Source organism: Gouania willdenowi, chromosome 13 (genome assembly GCF_900634775.1).
Source record: "Gouania willdenowi chromosome 13, fGouWil2.1, whole genome shotgun sequence".
Taxonomy (NCBI): Eukaryota; Metazoa; Chordata; class Actinopteri; order Blenniiformes; family Gobiesocidae; genus Gouania; species Gouania willdenowi.
This window is the reverse complement of record NC_041056.1, coordinates 13,945,068-13,963,564: the sequence shown is the minus strand read 5'-3', so window position 1 is coordinate 13,963,564 and position 18,497 is coordinate 13,945,068. Positions and strand designations below refer to the sequence as shown.

Here is an 18,497-nt window from a genome sequence, read left to right as displayed (position 1 = left end):
GGATGTATTTCACTGAAATGAATGCTCATTTAACTGTCGGAGTCTCTCCTCTTTGGTCAGGAACGTATTACAAATACAAACGGTGGATCACAGATGCATTCAAAATACTGATCACAGTCATGTACATTTCTCATTTCCTGAGTGCATTATTGCCGTTTGTGCATTCCTTAATGGCACAATGTGAGCCGGGCATACCAACTTCACCGTTCACTTTTCGCACAATGTAAATACGGCGCTGAGAGATGAGTTGGGTTAAAGTGACCTTTGAACACCAATTCCCATGCATGCATACTAGAAATGTCAATTCAATATATTATCACTAAATTCATGAATGTCATTGAAAGAGAGAGAGAAAGCTGCACGGGAAAAGTTAACAAAGTTACAGAAATGGCGCCAACCAAATATGACATTAAATCTTCAGCTTTCCAAACAAATACATTTTCGAAAAACAGAAAAACACCCGACGAGCTCATCAACATGCAAACATACACTTACTCACCTGGTCTCAGCTATATTTGTAGCAATTACAATCTTTCTGACTCCGGGAGGAGGTTTTTTGAACACCTAAAACGAGTGAGATAAAAAGATGAGCTTGGCTTTTGAAAAATGAGAGGAAAACTGGACAATCAGCAGACACAGAAAATGGAAAGAGACTGACCTGTATCTGGTTTACGGTCGGCATGAGAGAATGCAGAGGGATGATGACAAATCTGTCTGTGAGATGACATTGGAGAAAGGTTCTGCTGAGCATCTATCCATAAAACAAACTCAATGTTGCTGAAACTTCCTGGCTATATATGAAATAAAATTTATATTTATCTATTTTGTATTGCATTTATTAGCTATGTAAGGCACTATACGGTGCATCCAAGTGTATAAAAACTGATTTATAAATAAAGTTTTCCTTGGTTTCACAATATCCTCTAAAGTCTAAAGCAAAAAAAAAGTACTGTGGTAGCGTATCAGCATTTTACATACTGAGCCTCTAAAAGCTCTCCTGCAATAGAAAAAAAATAAACATAAATATTACAACTACAACACTCGGTGAGAGTAAAAAAGTTTATGAAAATGTCTCTGATGTTTTGTGTCTTTACATGAAAAATGCAGCTTTGTGATGTGAACATGGCAAGCCAGGCATAAAGCATCAATAATGTATTCTCAAGATTTCCTAGCTGAGTGGGTTAGTTGGATATAATCTGTTGGCATTTTAATATTACTTTAAAAGAAATATCTTTTTTATTTTGTTTATTTAATATATTTTGCTGAAATAAATATATTACATACAATACAACATCTTACAGTGGTCCTATTGTACACAGTGTTTTTTTTAGTGCTTTAACATAGTATTTCTACGTAAATCAAATAAATCAAACCAAACACTGATCGCCTATTGTTTTAGATTTACAGTGAATGAGAAACAACTTTTTATTTACCGCACATGTACTTAATTAAATCACACAAGGTTAAGAGACTAGAAACATTTACATTAATCTGCACAAATACACCAAATTATATTGGCTATGGCTTAATATTTCTCTTTCTTGCAAGAAAAATAATACATTTTTCTAAAAAAAAAAAAAAGGCAAAAGGACGACACATTATTTGGTGCTAATTTATCTGATACACACTTCCATTTCTGGCATTTTGTGTGTGTGTGTGTGTGTGTGTGTGTGTGTGTGCTGTTTTGTTGTACCTGATCTGAACATCTGCTGAGCCATGAGAAGATCGTTTAGAGTGCTGATGTTGTCCCAACCGGGCAGGAAGACCAAGATTGCTCCTTCCTGTCAAAACGACACCCGACTGTGAACAAAGCTCTAAAGATTACAAACCTGAGCTGTGCTTAGGCAGAATGTTTTTTCTGCAGTATATTATATAAATACTGCAAAAACTATTTTTTTTTTTTTTTTTCATTTAATGCTCTTGGACAGAGTAGAGTTGTGGAGCCTCCTTTCTAGACCCCCACATTGCTTCAGAGTAACCATTATTTATTGCCATCACATTTGTAATAGTGGAGGTAAGCTATATATGTAACCATAGCTGCCCTGGTAAAAGGGCAAGAATCATAATGTAGCCAGATTTATACAATGTTCCAAGCTACTGCCAGCTCAGTAGGAACTGCTCACCGGGTACCCCGATGTTATTCTGATCTCTTTTAATTTGTTAAGGAAAAAGTCTGCATGTAAGTAAATGTTAGTATAAAATATTATCACATTAATAAAAGACGCTAAATGAGATCTACATATAGACAAAACTATTATCTGATATTTTAAGGTTTCATTTATTCAGACAACTGTTGGTCAGGAAATCCACTTTGATCTCCTGATATGTTTCGACTGTCAACTGCCAGTCTTCGTCAGAGGCATCTGCTGATTGCTTTGATGTTTCCTTTGATGGTGGATTTCCCGAGAAACCTTTGTCTGAACACATGAAACCTTAACATATTATTCAAAAAGAAGACTGTTCTTGATGAAATAATTACAAGGAAGTCAAGGAAACATCAAAGGAAACATCAAAGTTGACATTTGAAACATGATCTCCTGATTAAGGTGGATTTCGTGAAGAAGAGTTAAGAGTTAATAAATGAAACCTTAACATATTCAAAAAGAAGACAAAAATAATCTTACTGGAATTATCAACTATAATTTGGGTTATATTATGCTATCATAAGACTTAGCTTTATGGTTTATTTAGTGAGAAAAACAAAAGCAAAATGAAATTCAGACCTACAAAGTATCATCTGTGTCTAAAGCAGCATATCCTTTTAATGAACTCCTGTTATTACCAGAGCTAAAACAGTGACACTGTGAGTGGGAGAGAACAGTGGTGGAGCGAAGTAGAGCTTCTTAAACAGAATAATAGCTTACAGTACAGTACACACACACTGATGAAGACAACAACCCTCCCTCTACGCACAAACTTGTGCCCAGCGAGCATTCATTACTGCCAACGTGTCAAACACTTGGATGTCTAATCACAATCACATAATTAATCAATCATCACAGTCAGAATCTTGGCAAACGACCCGAGGTTTCATCTTAGAACGCCGTCACGGCAAATATGCCAGTTTACGTGCAGCAGCCTGATGATGCCACTGCAAATCAACTGGTCAAGTGACTGTGACAGACAAAGATTGAGCCTCAAAAACAAGAAAGTAAAAGATTATTACGCTGTCTATTTCAATCAGTCACTTCCTTTTTAGGGGGCATTTTCCTACCCTGGTCTCTGCTGTATATTTATAAACACAGACATCAATGTAAGATGTACAAGTTCCATTTGTTTAAGTCTTTATAGGCCTTTTTATTCCTATAATAAAGACAAATGGCTTTAATGAAACTAGGACTTGCTCACAGTGACAGAAATACACACATGTGACTAAATACAAACCTCATTATTTAGAGAAGGGTTTTTAAAGCAGGGAAATTATTCAATTTCATCAAATTGGTCTAAAAAAACCTTTTTAAAAACTAACACTCGTTTAACAACACAGAACAAAATTTAACTATAAGACAATATTTTTATATGTATGTATTTATTATAAATGCATTTACTAATAACAATTATATATATAAATATATATATAAATTTCATAATATAAAAACAAAGAATATTTAACAGAATAAAGTCCAATTGCAGTTCTAATCATATTTTATGTTTTGTTTTATATTTGTGTTGTAGACAATTTGATAGGACTGACTGCATATTTTCAACTACACATTTTAATTAAAAAAAATAATAACAGATTTTTGTTCCTATTAAAAACACAAATAAAAATTAATGCAGATTGTTTCTTTTTAACAGAAAGATGAAATGTGAAATTGTGTTTATTTGAGTTTTATTCAAGACACTTTGATAAGAATGACCGGGTGCCTTGGGATTTTTTTTTAAGGAAAAGATGTACCTTGGCTCAAAAAGGTTGAAAAACTCTGACTTAGATATCAGAAATGATCAAAACCTTACATCTGACGACATTTGTCAATTTAAAGATTTAACAGTCTAAAAAGCCAGATAAAATGAGGGGGAAAAGCATGAAAAATTGGACGGAGAAAAAGGAGATGTGATGCAGAGAGCGTCTCTTTGATCAGCAGCACTTATCCACTGCCAAGGTTTTCATCATTCCTCTGCTGAACGTTACTCACCCTTATGCTCCTTCCATCTGCTCGACCCAGCAATGAACTGGATCTCGTCCTCTTTTTGTAACTAAGCCTTTCGTTTTAATTTCATCTTTCAGAATCTTACACAAACTGCAATTAATTAAATTAGTAGTTCATTTTCGATACTAAATCATGCAACTATACAAAGAAAAAAAAAACATAACTTAAAGAGTCAAGCCTCTCTTCCAGATTTTGAAAAAAAAGTTAATTGACCTCCTCATTGAGCACGATGTAACGAATCAGTGCCAGAATCAGATCCAGATCGATCTTGTCATCACTGTCCAATGTCTCCATTGCTTCAATGGTTTTTGTCGAGTACCTGTACAAACACACATAAAATCATCTGTTAAATCTAAAAACCTCTAAATGACACGTGTCAAAGGCCCGGGGGCCAAATCCAGCCCTTCAAAGCATCAAATGTGGCCCACAGTGGAAGTAAAAATGACTTAGAAAACATGAATCATTGTGTAAAATACCAACTAATTCAGTAGATACAGTATATCAGGCCTTCAAAATAGGGTTGTCCTGATCCACTATTGATATCGGTCCGATATCAGCCACAAAATGAATATCGGATTTTATCGGACTACATCTAAAATATCTGATATATATTATATATTTATTCAACTGTAGAATACTGTAGATATGTTGAATGTTAAAATGTATTTACCCAACTGGTTAATAATAGGGGTGTGTATTTCATGGCATCTGGCAATACAATTCATATTCCGATACATAGGTCACGATACGATATGCCAAAACGATATTAAAGTTTAAGGACATTATTGCAATATTTTTACATATATGACTGAAGAAACAACTAATCTGTACATTTGTACACCTTCATGAGAACATTATGTATGAAATATAGTTTATTGGCATATTTTACACTCAAAAGAGTGGTTTTAACATGCCATGTGCCAACAACATACAATCTGCCTGTGGCTTTTAAACCAACTTTGACTTTAGTGCAACTTAACTGAGGTATATGCATAGAACAACAAATACATGCATAAAGTTAGTACTTTCTTTTTAGATTTTATTGAAAAAACACAAGCTGGCCAACATGCCCAGGTTTCAGTGCACTTCTTTGTGCAGTTACAATGTCTCCTGCAGTGGAAAAGACTTTCCACTGCAATGAAAAAAAATGAAAAAAAAAAAATCGATATTGATGCATTTAGAATCAATCCGAGAATTGCGTGATATAATTGTGTAATATCGCGATATATCACCGAATCAATTTTTTTCAACACCCCTAGTTAATAATAAATGGGTCCCTTTTTCTCATACCTGCTGTTGCTGACTATTGGTCATCGCTTGATCAAGACTTCTCTAACATTCCACACTACTAAATAAGTAATAAAAGTATGTATGATTCGTGCTGATATCGGCCAATACTCAAGGCTGCAATATCGGTATTGTATCGTTAGTGAAAAAGTTGTATCGGGACATCCCTACTTCCAAAGAGCTCTCATTTTTCCCGTTGCCCCCTGTCCTTTTTAATTGCCATTTTTCAGAATTTTTTTTTCAAAATTCAAAAGTTTTCTTCAAATTATTCCACAAAAATTCCCCCAAATTCAAATGAAATTGCTCTCAAAACCAAACAAATGTAAAGAGAAGATCCTGCAGGGACCGACATCTGTCACTTATTGCTTGCACATAGTAGGACAAACTAGGGCACATTAATGCTGAAAAATGCTTGTTTGTTCGTTTGTTTTTTACTACCTAAAATCTGCAGCCCACTTGAGATCAAACTGGTCCATATTTGGCCCCTGAACTAAAATAGTTCTATTTGGATTTTCAACAATATTCAAATTATGTACCATCTAGGCATCTAACAACTCATCTATCAAGATAGCTTTTAGGTGTACATTTGTAGTATTTTTACAACTAAATGTTGATAAATATGCAGTTCTAGTGGTTTAAAACAGATTGTTAAAATTGTTACCATAAAAAATACATATATATAACGTATGCTACAGGAAATCAGACAAATAGAAGCATTTAAAATCGAGAGAGAATCTGGACATTTTGTCTTGCTGAGCTTGTGCTTCATTTCACCTGAACACAAAAACCTGTTCAGCAGCAAAGACGCTGCTGAACATACCATCGCATATTTTACACCCACTGACCTTCCCTGCAGTGTGCGAGCAAAACAAGGCCAGCTCTCTTTGTATTCAGCCTCTTTCTGTTCCTTCTCAGGTCTAGACTGCTTTCCATGCCAGAATCCTCTCTTCCAAGAGGAGCGCTGGTCTTTTTTCTTGGGACAATAACTGGCAAAAAAAAAGGTCACCGTTTATGTCAAGAAATCTATATTTCTCTATGAGGCGAGGATTTATTTTACCATGTCATCTCCACAACGTCCTCAAGAAGGAACTCTTCCACTGGGAACGTCAAGCCAGGAATGTGAATTATAGCACAGTTGTCTATTGGAGAAATGAGAATAGCAATAAAGCACTTTACAATATACAAGTTTTGCTTTTGAGAATATGTGCCATGTGTTACCAAAATATTCGGAAAACTTCTCAGCATTGAGCGTGGCACTCATTAGAATGATCTTGAGGTCGTCGCGCCGCTTGAGCAAATCCTTTACAATGATTAGCAAAACATCGGACTGCAGGTTCCGCTCGTGGATCTCATCTAAAACAAGGTGACTGATAGTTGACAACAATCTGAGGAGAAAAAAAAAGAAAACTTGTCAAAAGGTTTTTCCCTCTGTTGTCTCAGGGTAATATCTTTATTTGTTTTTCATACCAAGGGCTTTCCATTTTCTATATTATATCTGTATTTTCAAGGTTCAATGCAGGCTTACAATTGCTGCAAAATAACATGAGCAGTGCAAAACAAATATTTTTTCAAACATTATATAGTTAAGTCAGAGGTTCCCAACCTTTTTCCATTTTGATATCACAAATGATATCATTTCGACCCCAGAGCCATTTTTTTCTCCCAAAATTAGTTTTGATCAAGTTTATTAAAATGTGTTACAAATACAAGTATTTACTGTGTATGATGTGTATTTGAACAAGAATAATCATTTAAATATTAATATATAAGTTTTTTTTTTTTTATATATACCTATTACCAGACATTTCACGTCACCACATGGGGTGCCGACCCCAAGGTTGAAAAACACTGAGTTAAGTACTATATATAATGAGCAGAAAGGATCCATCAAATCCATATTTGACATATTCATTGTACCAAATTTGCATTTACAGTGTGAAGTTCAGGGTTGTTATCTAAAATGCTGCACATTTCATACGCCAGAAGTATCTACAGGGAACAATCAAGAATATGTAGAAACACTTCCTGCTCCACTAGAAAACCTGACCAACAGATGAATGAATCGTTTAGTTTATTTGAAAAAGAGATTCACTCAGATTTTTTTTTTTTGTCTGAATACAAAGACACAATCGGGAGTAACTCTACAGAATCTGTGGTTGTGTGTGTCTCTGCTTATGGGGATCCATACTGATGAGGTTTCAATGTGCAGTTGATCAGTGACAGTGGGGATTGTATTGGATATGAGGGGCTTACGGGGGGGGGGGGGGGGGGGGGGGACTGAGGACACGGGAAATGTGAAAAGAAAGAGAAAATGAGGTGAGATCATACTTACTGGTCTGAGCGAAGCCATTGAAGGATGATGCCTGTTGTACAGTACAAGATAGAACCCTGTCTCCGTGGTAACCGGCTGTGAAACAGGAGAGGTAAAACATTTTTTCTCAACAACATAAATTGAGACATGAATAATTCAACATATGAAATTTGCTCAACGAGTTCAAAGCTTATTTTGTTAGTCATAGATTGTCCTTTTACTTTGCACAATTCTTCAGTAGAACTTTTTAATCAGGCAACTCCCTGACAATACGATACGTATGTCACAATATGATGTATGTCGATATATCCCCAAACTAAACAATATATGTATTGCAATATCAATAATTACAAATGTTTCCTTTACAAGTACAAAATGGTATAAAACACAATTTATTACTTGCAAGAACAACTAAATGGTAACTAACTGTAATCCCAGTATCAAAAAAAAAAACAAGTGGTATGTTTATCAAACTGTCAAATGACGTTTAAAAAAAAAAAAAGTTTACTTTTGCTTCTACAACAGATTCTGATTTTGGAACGTTCTTTTTTTATTTTCTTTTTTTAAGTAACCACATACTGTACATCTATAAAAGTGCCCAGTATGTTTTATGAAAATAACTTCCAAGCTAAAATGCATTGAGAAGTGAGGTAGTGTAACAAGGTATTATGTGCTTCACTGACACCTAGTGGCCAGGAGTCTACGTGCTATGCATATGTTAGCACAATTACATGTTTTTCTTTTTTTTGTGTGTGTGTTTTAAAAAATGTGCTTAAAAAATAATTTTGCACATTTTTTTGATCAATACGATACTGGCATTGTGAAATATTGCGATATATCGCAGAATCAATTATTTCCTTACACCCTTAACATTCAATTTAACGCATTTAATATATAACAAAGAAATGCACTTCTATCTTTGTATTTTGCTCAGGTATTAGTAAAAGAAAAATTTCCAGAGTAAGTAGTAAAATGGTACCACTTATTTCAACGTTATATATGTGCAACAGTATCTTGATTACTGTATATTGTCTTGATACAAAGCAAACAACTAAATCTATATTTTCACTTTTATTAAACAATGCATGTATATACTGTATACTTGTATATAAAGTGCATAAAATGTTACAAAGATATGCTAGGCATCGATTGAATAACCTTGTGCTTCTTCCCATTCCCTTTTTTTTTGTTTGGTGATTTTTGATTAATATGTTTTAAGCCGAGTACATGCATAAAGATTTTCTAAATTTCAAAAGATATTTTATCTGTTACAAACCCCACACATGAACATAAAATATCAGACAGAACTGTTTTGATCGTGACTGTCCGCGCCTTGTGGTGGTAGAAATGTTTGGTAATTATTATGGTGTCATAGATGCCAATAATGTGTTAGTAATAAATGCCTTGAAGTCTTTGCAGGGTAAAGATTGCACAGGAAAATATATGAAAGAAACACTAAAAAAAAATGTAATTCAGGAAACAAACCCCTAAGCAGAATTATCAATATAAATCAATATTTTTATTAATCAAAATACATCCTTGTAAAGACAGTAAACTTTAGCTAAACTACATTAATGTTGGCAAATAGTTACTCTTTTTGAAAAAACAAAATAAAAAGTTAATCTTACATTTGCATCACAATCAAACACAGACAAATGTAAAAAAAAAAAAAAAGCTTTTTCTTCTCATAACTTCTGATAATTCTAAATTATTCAATTGCATGAAATGATCAAGGGTAATGTTTTGACTGTATGAAAAAATGTGGCACAAAGAAAACAACTGTAATCCATGAAAGAATCGTCTGAGATTCAGGTCCTATTTTCTGACAGTTACCATCTTTTTTTCCTCTAATAGCGTCTACGTTTGTGCCAGTTCATATTATACCGTGATTGGTTGTGCCTCCATTTTCACTTTCACACCACAATGAGCAGTGAGATTCAGTCGAGATTGCCTCAGATCCCTCTCCTCTTCGACCAGCGGCGGCCTCAGTCTGCCCATGGCTTTGCCCGTCTCTTCCTGAGTCAATTCTCGTGATTGCTGATTTTTTTGAAAAACCATTTCCTCTGACAATAATTGCATCCGCTTATCGAATTTAAAGTAGCCTGCACTTAAACTAACCATATGCATGTAAATCCGATACCATCTCCTCTTGATGCGTACACATAAAATGTGAATCAATGTATTTAAAATTGGTGATGTTGGCTATTTAGAATTTATATTCAACGCAATATAAAGATGTAATTGCAATGCAAAGAAAAAAGATTTCTAAAGGAACCAAAACTAAATCAGTGAGGCAAAAATAACTTTCCATGAGCACATTACCAGAATAGTTACACCTATTTTTTAAAATGCAATTTATTGCTTCACTAATTCAGATGCAACACTGCTATGCATAGAGCTGGGTTTTAAACTGAAGGCATTTCTTTCAGTGGCTTTATCCCTTATGCCCCAGCCGAGGGAAAAAACTTGGGCCAAACTGAACAAAGAACTTATTTTTAGCTCCCGCAACATCAGATGAATAGAAATACAATACATTACCTCTGCAGACGAATCTGATAACCACACGAATTTCCATTCCCGACACTTTCTGCCCTCTCTGCTGCCACGCGCTCTGCTACCTGAAAGGGAGTTCATACGCACAGCTCGTGAGCAAACACTTTTTGTATCTGCATGAGGAGTGTCTACCTCTAGTCTAGGGTGATCAATAAAGGCCATAATAAGTAGGTCCTTATCAGATCAGCTACGGGGCTCAAAGAGGAACAGGTGCTTCTGCAAGAAAGTATCAAAACCACTCGAGCATGGGACCTCCTAACCCACATCACAGATGTGGTATAATATACTATTTTCTTGTCAACTCCACTGATATTTCCTTATCGACTCATCTATTACTATCTACTTTAGCGTATTACTACATTATTGCCCGTTTTTCTAAAACAGTTCAATTAAAGCACCACATTTTCTACATGGAAAAAATAAACATATGGATAATAAACAGGGCAAGCGTTAGTCATTTCGCCTTATTACTGTAGCCAACAGGCAGTAGCAACATTATAATCAATGTGATCAACATTGCGCGACAAACTTTGCAATTTAATGACAAATGTCTTTCTGAGATCATTCACATTAAACAACACACCTACACATAAAGAAAGTAATAATAATAAGAAAAAGAGCATTAAATTATAAAACTGCATTAGAATTGCAACCGGGAACTAAAGCGAAAAAATAATGATTTAAAGTGACTGAATAAAATGAATTTCCTTTTTGGTTTTCTTAAGCTTTTTGCCATAGATGGTAAACAATGTTCTTTTATTTCCTGTATTTTTGACTATTTAACTATTAGTCATTAACTAACACTTTTAAAATTGGTTTACATGCAGGTGATTAGTTTAATTTAGTTTTTAATTTTAATGTATTCATGAAATGTGTCAGTTGCATTATGAAACATTATGTTACTGGTTCCCTGTTTCATATGTGCACTGACTGGTGACCCCATGTGGGGTAAATAAAATGGGGTCGTCTGAAATGTCTAGTAATAATGGGGTTTTTTGTTTTTTAAGTGATGAAAATTGCATCTTAAAAATTTTAAATTGTTAAAAAAAAAAAAAAACATTAAAATTGAAATAAAACATAAAAAATTTTAAATAAACAATGAAACTTTAAAAATTTGAAATTAAAAAAATACAAGTAAAATTTTATTTAAAATTTTCAAAATGTTAACTTGTTTTTTTTTATTATTTATTTATCTATTTTGCACAATAAAAAAAAGATAATATCACAGAAATAGATATCCAGTGAAGGAAAAGTCAGAAAGCTCAGAAAGCTTAAATAATTACTATTTTTTTATTATTATTATTAAAACACCACAGACAATCTCAAACAACTGTATTCTATACTTTTACTTTGTCAAATATAAATCTGAAATAAAATGCAGTATAAAAATATCTGAGCTGGCACTGATTGTTACTTTGTGCACTGATAGTGGCTACTCTGTATTTTTAAAAGAAACATGATCACAAAACTAATTTTAGAGGGAAACAAAGACTCCGGGGTCACCAGAAATTTATGATATAAAAATGGAGTCAGTCCAATACCATAGTATCCTGGATTAATCATGCATGCACTACAGTGTATGTCGTTTAACCCTTTACTTGCCAGGCTTTACAGGTAGCCGTGCAGGGAGGACATACCGAGATGGCACTGATGCGGCGTGGCTGTGTGCACACCACTCGGCAGGTCGAGCCAACGTCTCGTTCTATGTGGTCATCAAGGATGAACTGAGTGACCTGTGTGGTCTTCCCACAACCAGTTTCCCCACTGACCACAAGGACACGGTTAGCGTTGATCAGCTCCACCAGCTCCTGAAAGCGAGATATGAGCACGAGTAAACGTTAGATACACATTGTTCCACGAGCAGGGAGCTTAATTCAGATTGGAAAGAATAAAATCAAACACTAACTTCTTTTTTCCCATAGGATGGTAGTTTTTCTCGAAATTTCTGAAGACAAAAATGCAAAAAAGTCAAAATAAATTTTTTTTATTATCCAAAAAGAACAGATAATCAATTAAAATGAATCCTATTCACTTACACTTGAACGTGTGCATAGTTGAGATAATTTATTAATAATAATAAATATATTAACTTTCAAACAATCAACCAGGGTTATCTTCAGTAAAGCTAGATGCCAAACGATTGGTAAAAATAAATGTTACCACGCTCACCAGCATGTCATTGTGCTTGTTTCTGTTCTGCATATCTATCTTCAGGTATTGATCCAATGATCTGTCTCTGTTCACATCATGTAATAAAAACTCCAGGTCCTTGTCTCTAAGTACTGGTTTTGTTTTCTCCTCCTCTGGCTGACATTCATCGTCCCACACATCTGGAGTCTCATCTTTCACTGCAGCTGTAAAGGCTCTAAAACAAAAACAATAATGGACACACATAAAAACAAGTTATATAAAAAAAAAAAAAAAAAAACACTGGCTCTTCTGAGAATACTGAAGTATGTTTTTATGGGAGGTTTTAATGAAAAAAAAAAATCACCTTTGAGACGTTTCCTGACTGATGTCTTCCTCTTCCTCAGATTTAATCATGTTCTTGTATTTAACCTTTTCAGGCAAATCTCCATCAAAGTAACTGATGTTCATAAAAAAAGATTACTTAAAACAGTCCCAACGTAAATACATTTTCAAATGAAAATCCTATGCAAGCAGTTTCTCACCAGTGGCTACTACTGTTAGCAGCTGTTTGTTCTCTGCCAGATGTGGACGGCCTTGCACCCCTGCTTCCTCTCTCTGAGTCAGACTTATCTTTTTGGACGGTGGAAAGCAGCTTTGTGATATGCTGCTCTGTGGACTCGTCCATCTGGACCACTGCACGCTACACACACCAAAAAGAAAACGCTGAAGTTTAGCCTTGATTTTGTAGTCACTCACACTTGGTTTAAAACACATTTTTGGAAGTTTATTATGGCAGCCAAGAGAAATTCTATCCATTCTAACCCAAAGTTATCAGAGACAGGAGTAAATTGCACATATCATGAGCAGCTCTTGTCTGTTTAATAATATGTATTTATATCTTTGATAAATTGTGCTACTTATTTTCATTTCTGATCTATTCATTTGTTATCTGGATTAGGCCTGTGCAATATATAGAGATTAGAGTTTGTCTGCTAAAACAAGCCTTAGAAATCTTGGCATTATTTTTGACAAAGCAATGTCATTAGAGCACCACTCTAAACTGTTGACAAGGAACTATTTTTACCAACTGAGGAAAATCTCTAAACTACGTTCACTTGTGTCCAGAGATGATCTTGAGATGATTATCCACGCCTTTGTGTCTTCCCGTTTAGACTATTGTAACAGCTTATTTTCCTGTCTAAACAAAAAGGCGCTGTCTCGTCTTCAGCAGGTACAAAACTCTGCGGCAAGGTTACTGACTCGCACAAACAAAAGGGCCCATATTACTCCCATTCTAAAAGCCCTTCATTGGCTCCCAGTCACTTTTCGTTTCAATTTTAAAATTCTGGTGCTGACCTTCAGAGCCTTGCATGGTCAGGCTCCCTCCTACATTAGAGACTTGTTGTGTCCTTATACCCCCTCCCGGAGGCTGAGGTCCCAGGATCAGAACCTGCTCATGGTCCCCCGTACCCGTTACAAGACCAGAGGAGATCGCTCCTTCCAGGCGGTCGCGCCAACGCTCTGGAACGATCTTCCGTTTTCCTTGCGTTTGCTTGATTCTGTTGATGTTTTTAAGAGCCAACTGAAAACCTATTTGTTTCAGAAAGCATTTTAAAATTCCAGTGATAAAGGGTTGTTTTATGACCATCATATTTTTGTGACTGTAACTGTAATTTGTATTGTATTGTATGCACTGTTTGTATTGTGAAGCACTTTGTGACTCCTGTCTGTAAAAGGTGCTATATAAATAAATATTACTTACTTACTTACTTACTAGAGATTCGTGATATATCGAGTTCTCTATTTTGGCGATATCGAAAATGACAATATTGCCTTTAATGATACATTTTCATATTACATATTAATACTTAATAAACAATAAAAGGGTTTTGTTAATTTATATATTGCCACTCTAAATTTAATTGAGAACATTGGTGTCATAGATATGAAATAGTATAATGTTAATATTATGTACATGTCATGTACATTCATGTGTATGTACGTATGTATATATGTTTGATGTGCATGTATATGCTGTACATGGCGATTGTGGCTCAGGTGGTAGTGGGTCGTCTTCTGATCGAGAGGTTGGGGGTTCGATCCCAGTACCTGACTATGTGTCGAAGTGTCCTTGGGCAAGACACTGAACCCTAAGTTGCTCCCAGTGGTCGACTAGCGCCTTGCATGGCAATCCTGTCCCACTGGTGTGTGAATGTGAGAGTGATTGGGTGAATGAGCTGATATGTAAAGCGCTTTGAGACTGCTTCAGTGTGGTGATAAAGCGCTATATAAAATCAAGTCCATTTACCATTGACCATTTACATATAAAACATGTGCAGACTATATATTGAATTTATATTGTGAAAATAGTAATATAAGTTAAATTATTATTTTTGTGTGTGTGATATTACCTTGTTTTGTTTTGTTGTGATAAGTAGGTATGTATAAGCTTTGTTATAACCTACACCCTTTTGTCTAAAGAATGAGACAATTGAGTGTTGTTTGTTCTGTTTTGTTTTTCTGTGGACCGCTGAAATAAAATTCAAATTCAATTTTGAAGCTAATTTTGTATTAAAATACTTGTTTTAGGAGTTGCACATTTTGTGCAGCCGTTTGTTGATAAATGTGCCTGTGTGAGTTTTTGCATCAGCAAATTTAACCCAGAGTTGTCTTTCTGCCTGGTAAGACTTTATTGAATTAAAAATATCAAAATTTATATAGTATATCGCCATTTTGAGAAAAAAAATATAAAGATGTGAAGTTTGGTCCACATCGGTCAGCCCTAATCTGGATCAGTGATCTTCATCATGGCACCATGATCATTAACACTTTAAAGACTCAGAATAAATTTCTATCCCCATTAAAAACAATACAGAAGATCCAAATGAATGGAAACCCCCGTTTTTTTTTTTCTTCCTAAAAATTGCAATGAAAAATGTAATCAGATCAGATCAGATCTGGATGATACTCAATGGGGTAATTGAGAACCAACCCGACATAACTGAATCAAATTTGATAAAGATCGACCAGTTACAAACCAAGATATAGATATTTTAAATTCCCCCAATGTTATGAGAGAGGGATTTGTGAAACTGATCCAGAATCAGTATACTGAATATTGATCAGATCAAATCCCCTCCAAAATGTAATGGAAACTTCCTAGGTGTACCTTTGGTTAAGATTTGTCAAAATCCATTAAGTGCTTTTGACGTGATCCTGCAAACAGAAAAATAAATAAATGCTATTGAAAATATTACTCATACTCAAATATTCCTTCACTCGTTTTTCCTAATTTTCTTAATTTATTTTCTTACTTAAATCTTAAATTGAAAAAGTGGTTAATATTCTTTAGTCTGAATGTATTTATTTATGTTTTCACATATTTTAGGCTAAAGTTTTTTCGACTACTTGCTAAGACAAATGTTGTGTAAATGTCGAAGTATAAGATTCTCTATAATAACATGGTTCAAGTAAAAGCAGCCCCATGTTATGAGTTGGAAAACCCCGATCCCCGTTTGTGACAACCTACATAAACACAATCATTATCATAATAAAGTATATGTTCAATGAGTACGTACTGATCTCCTGTCAGCCTGTTTGTTTCTCATGGCTCCGTGTCTGGCGTACCACAGACCGATCTCCCGGCCTTTCAGGTGTGGAGGGGGACGATCCCTGGGTCCAGATCCTCCTCCACGGTCAGTGTCACAGTCCGGGTACCTCGAATGTCCCCTCGAACTCCCTCCTCTGTCCCACCGCTCCCTGCTGCCATCTCTATGCCCACGGCCGCCTCTCCTGCCTCTTCTTCCGCCTCCCCCTCCATAATCATAACTCATACTAAAGAACGGACAAAACACCGAAACGTTGCTTCGGGGTTTCGGCTTTTTTGTTTTGGTTTTAAGTCCTGCGCTAACACTGCTTCGCAAAACAAAACTGGATTCTACAGGGAAAACTGAGCTGTAAAATACACTGCTAACACGAATCATCAACGTTACAGTCTTTAACTGAATATTAAGATACACAGTTTATATTTGCTCGAGCTGAGTTACTTTAAAACCAAAATGTGTAATTGTAAAATAAATAACACCGTTAGTATCTGTCCGGCATGTCGCATATCGATGACGTAATTACTAAGCTCGGTCCACGAAATGACGTAGGGCTCTCTGATTGGTTTTCCTGCACGTGTTGGAGGAGAAGATACGGTATATGAAAAGAAGAAGAAAATAAAATAAAATACTGTTCATTAAATACAGATACAGTAGAAAATAATAATAATAATAATAATAATAATAATAATAATAATAATAATAATAATAATAATAATAATAATAATAATCAAAAAGCTGTCAGGTTAAAGTGAGGCGTTGTAAAGTTTGATCACCACAGGCAGGAATGATTTCCTGTTGCGTTCTATTATTATATATTGTATGTTATAATGTTTAAAGTCGATTTTTTAACTTTCAGAACCACTAATATATGTACTGTAGTAACTTACCCTGTTTAACGTTTTACTGTTTAAGTGTTTTAATCAAGGAATGCACATATGAGTTGCCTTGTGCATGAAATGTGCTTTAAAAATGCATTTGCCTTGCCTTGTTGTCTCAGTGTCTACCAACCTTCAAACCCAGGATTTTTTCCACGTTTTATTATTCCATTTGTTCTTTGAGTGTTTAATTATTTTCATGTTACTTTATTCTTTATTTGCTTTGTTAATATTTACATTTTATCAGGTCTACTCACCACTTTGGAACAACTTCCAGATGCTTCTTAGTTGGAATCAGAATAAAATATCGTTGCAGTTAAAATGTGGTGTATTAACTTATCAATCTCTTCTTTCAATAAACATCAATAATAATATCTGTATAAGAACATTCCAGGTAACAAACAAATTAAAAAGGGTCATTGTGTTGTTAATAACAGCTCACTTTGCTAATAATGGAATCCATAACAAATCTGTAGGATCAAGAACATTTGGTTATTCTTGAGTTTCTACTTTAGTGTTTTTATGGGCTAAATTTTGCAACGCATGTGTGCAATGAGTTTACAGTATGGAAGCAGGAATTCAGGGGATTTAGAATGGGCTGATGTCTGAATGTGAAATACTGGGAAGTAGATAGAAGATAAAGTAAAGGGAGGCTCACCTTTTGAGAAACAAATAGATTGTTTAGGTACTTAGATATTGCTTTATGCATAAAAATGTATTGTAAGACTTTGGCCATGTCACATGACACTATATTATGTTTTAAACCAGTTAAAAGTGCATAAGCATATTAGAGACACTCCACCGATCTCTCGTTTTGCCCCTATATGGGGTAGTATGCATTTTAATGCTGGCAAAGCGGATGGTGGCTTTAAAATCTGGACGCATAAAGTTGTGTGTAAAATAGTGGATCTTTATGACAGAGGCAGCCTCCTTAAATTTGAACAATTGGGCCTGATGTATAATATTCCTAAAAAAAACATTTTGTTCAAATATCTGCAGCTGAGACATTTTTATATCATCAAAGCATAAAGATGTAATGGCTGAACCACCACTGTCGCATATTGAAAATTTCATAATTTAACATTTAAAAAGACAGAAAGTGTCTCTGCTTTGTGAAGCTTTGATGTGTCATGATTAAATATCCACCACTGACAGATTAGAAGCACGGAAAGTAGATATACGAGAAAGCATATCAAACTCTGAATGGGAAATGGCATGTGTAAGCGCCCAGAAACAAAACATTAAAGGTGCAGTCTGCAACTCTCATAAAAGTAACTTTTTGTCATATTTGCTAAAGCTGTCACTATGTATGGACAGCTTTACATCAAACTAGTAGTTTGTGTGAAAAAAACAGGCTCATTGAGTCTCCCCTGCTGCTCCTGCAGCCTTTGGCAAATTGCCAGAATGCACCACGACCGAGCAAAAAGAACCAATCAGAGCCAGGATTGTGTTTGATGAGCTGTCTGACAGCTGTTGCTCACAGTCCCCGCCCCTTTCCCAGAGCTAGAGCGCCGCCTTTTTGACAGTGTATGGTCTGGAGGAGTAGAAGATGGAATTGGTGACTTTTTAGCTTAAAAGGTAATTA

The 18,497-nt window shown here is 35.1% G+C and overlaps 1 protein-coding gene across 1 annotated transcript in view; it reads right to left on the bottom strand.

Moving 5' to 3' along the window:
• The window catches only part of dhx36 (DEAH (Asp-Glu-Ala-His) box polypeptide 36), a 31,822-nt gene extending 15,259 nt beyond the window's left edge, over window positions 1-16,563 (bottom strand). Inside the window, exons 1-15 of the mRNA XM_028464669.1 lie at window positions 16,011-16,563; window positions 12,975-13,132; window positions 12,797-12,889; window positions 12,472-12,667; window positions 12,209-12,247; window positions 11,940-12,110; window positions 10,288-10,367; window positions 7,771-7,845; window positions 6,657-6,823; window positions 6,496-6,577; window positions 6,284-6,424; window positions 4,365-4,470; window positions 1,694-1,781; window positions 659-714; window positions 500-564 (exon numbers count right to left, since the gene is read on the bottom strand). Coding sequence (XP_028320470.1) covers window positions 500-564; window positions 659-714; window positions 1,694-1,781; window positions 4,365-4,470; window positions 6,284-6,424; window positions 6,496-6,577; window positions 6,657-6,823; window positions 7,771-7,845; window positions 10,288-10,367; window positions 11,940-12,110; window positions 12,209-12,247; window positions 12,472-12,667; window positions 12,797-12,889; window positions 12,975-13,132; window positions 16,011-16,415 — 1,922 coding nt within the window. The 5' untranslated portion in view covers window positions 16,416-16,563. The remainder of the gene's footprint in view (window positions 1-499; window positions 565-658; window positions 715-1,693; window positions 1,782-4,364; window positions 4,471-6,283; window positions 6,425-6,495; window positions 6,578-6,656; window positions 6,824-7,770; window positions 7,846-10,287; window positions 10,368-11,939; window positions 12,111-12,208; window positions 12,248-12,471; window positions 12,668-12,796; window positions 12,890-12,974; window positions 13,133-16,010) is intronic.
• Between the last annotated feature and the right edge of the window lie 1,934 nt (window positions 16,564-18,497).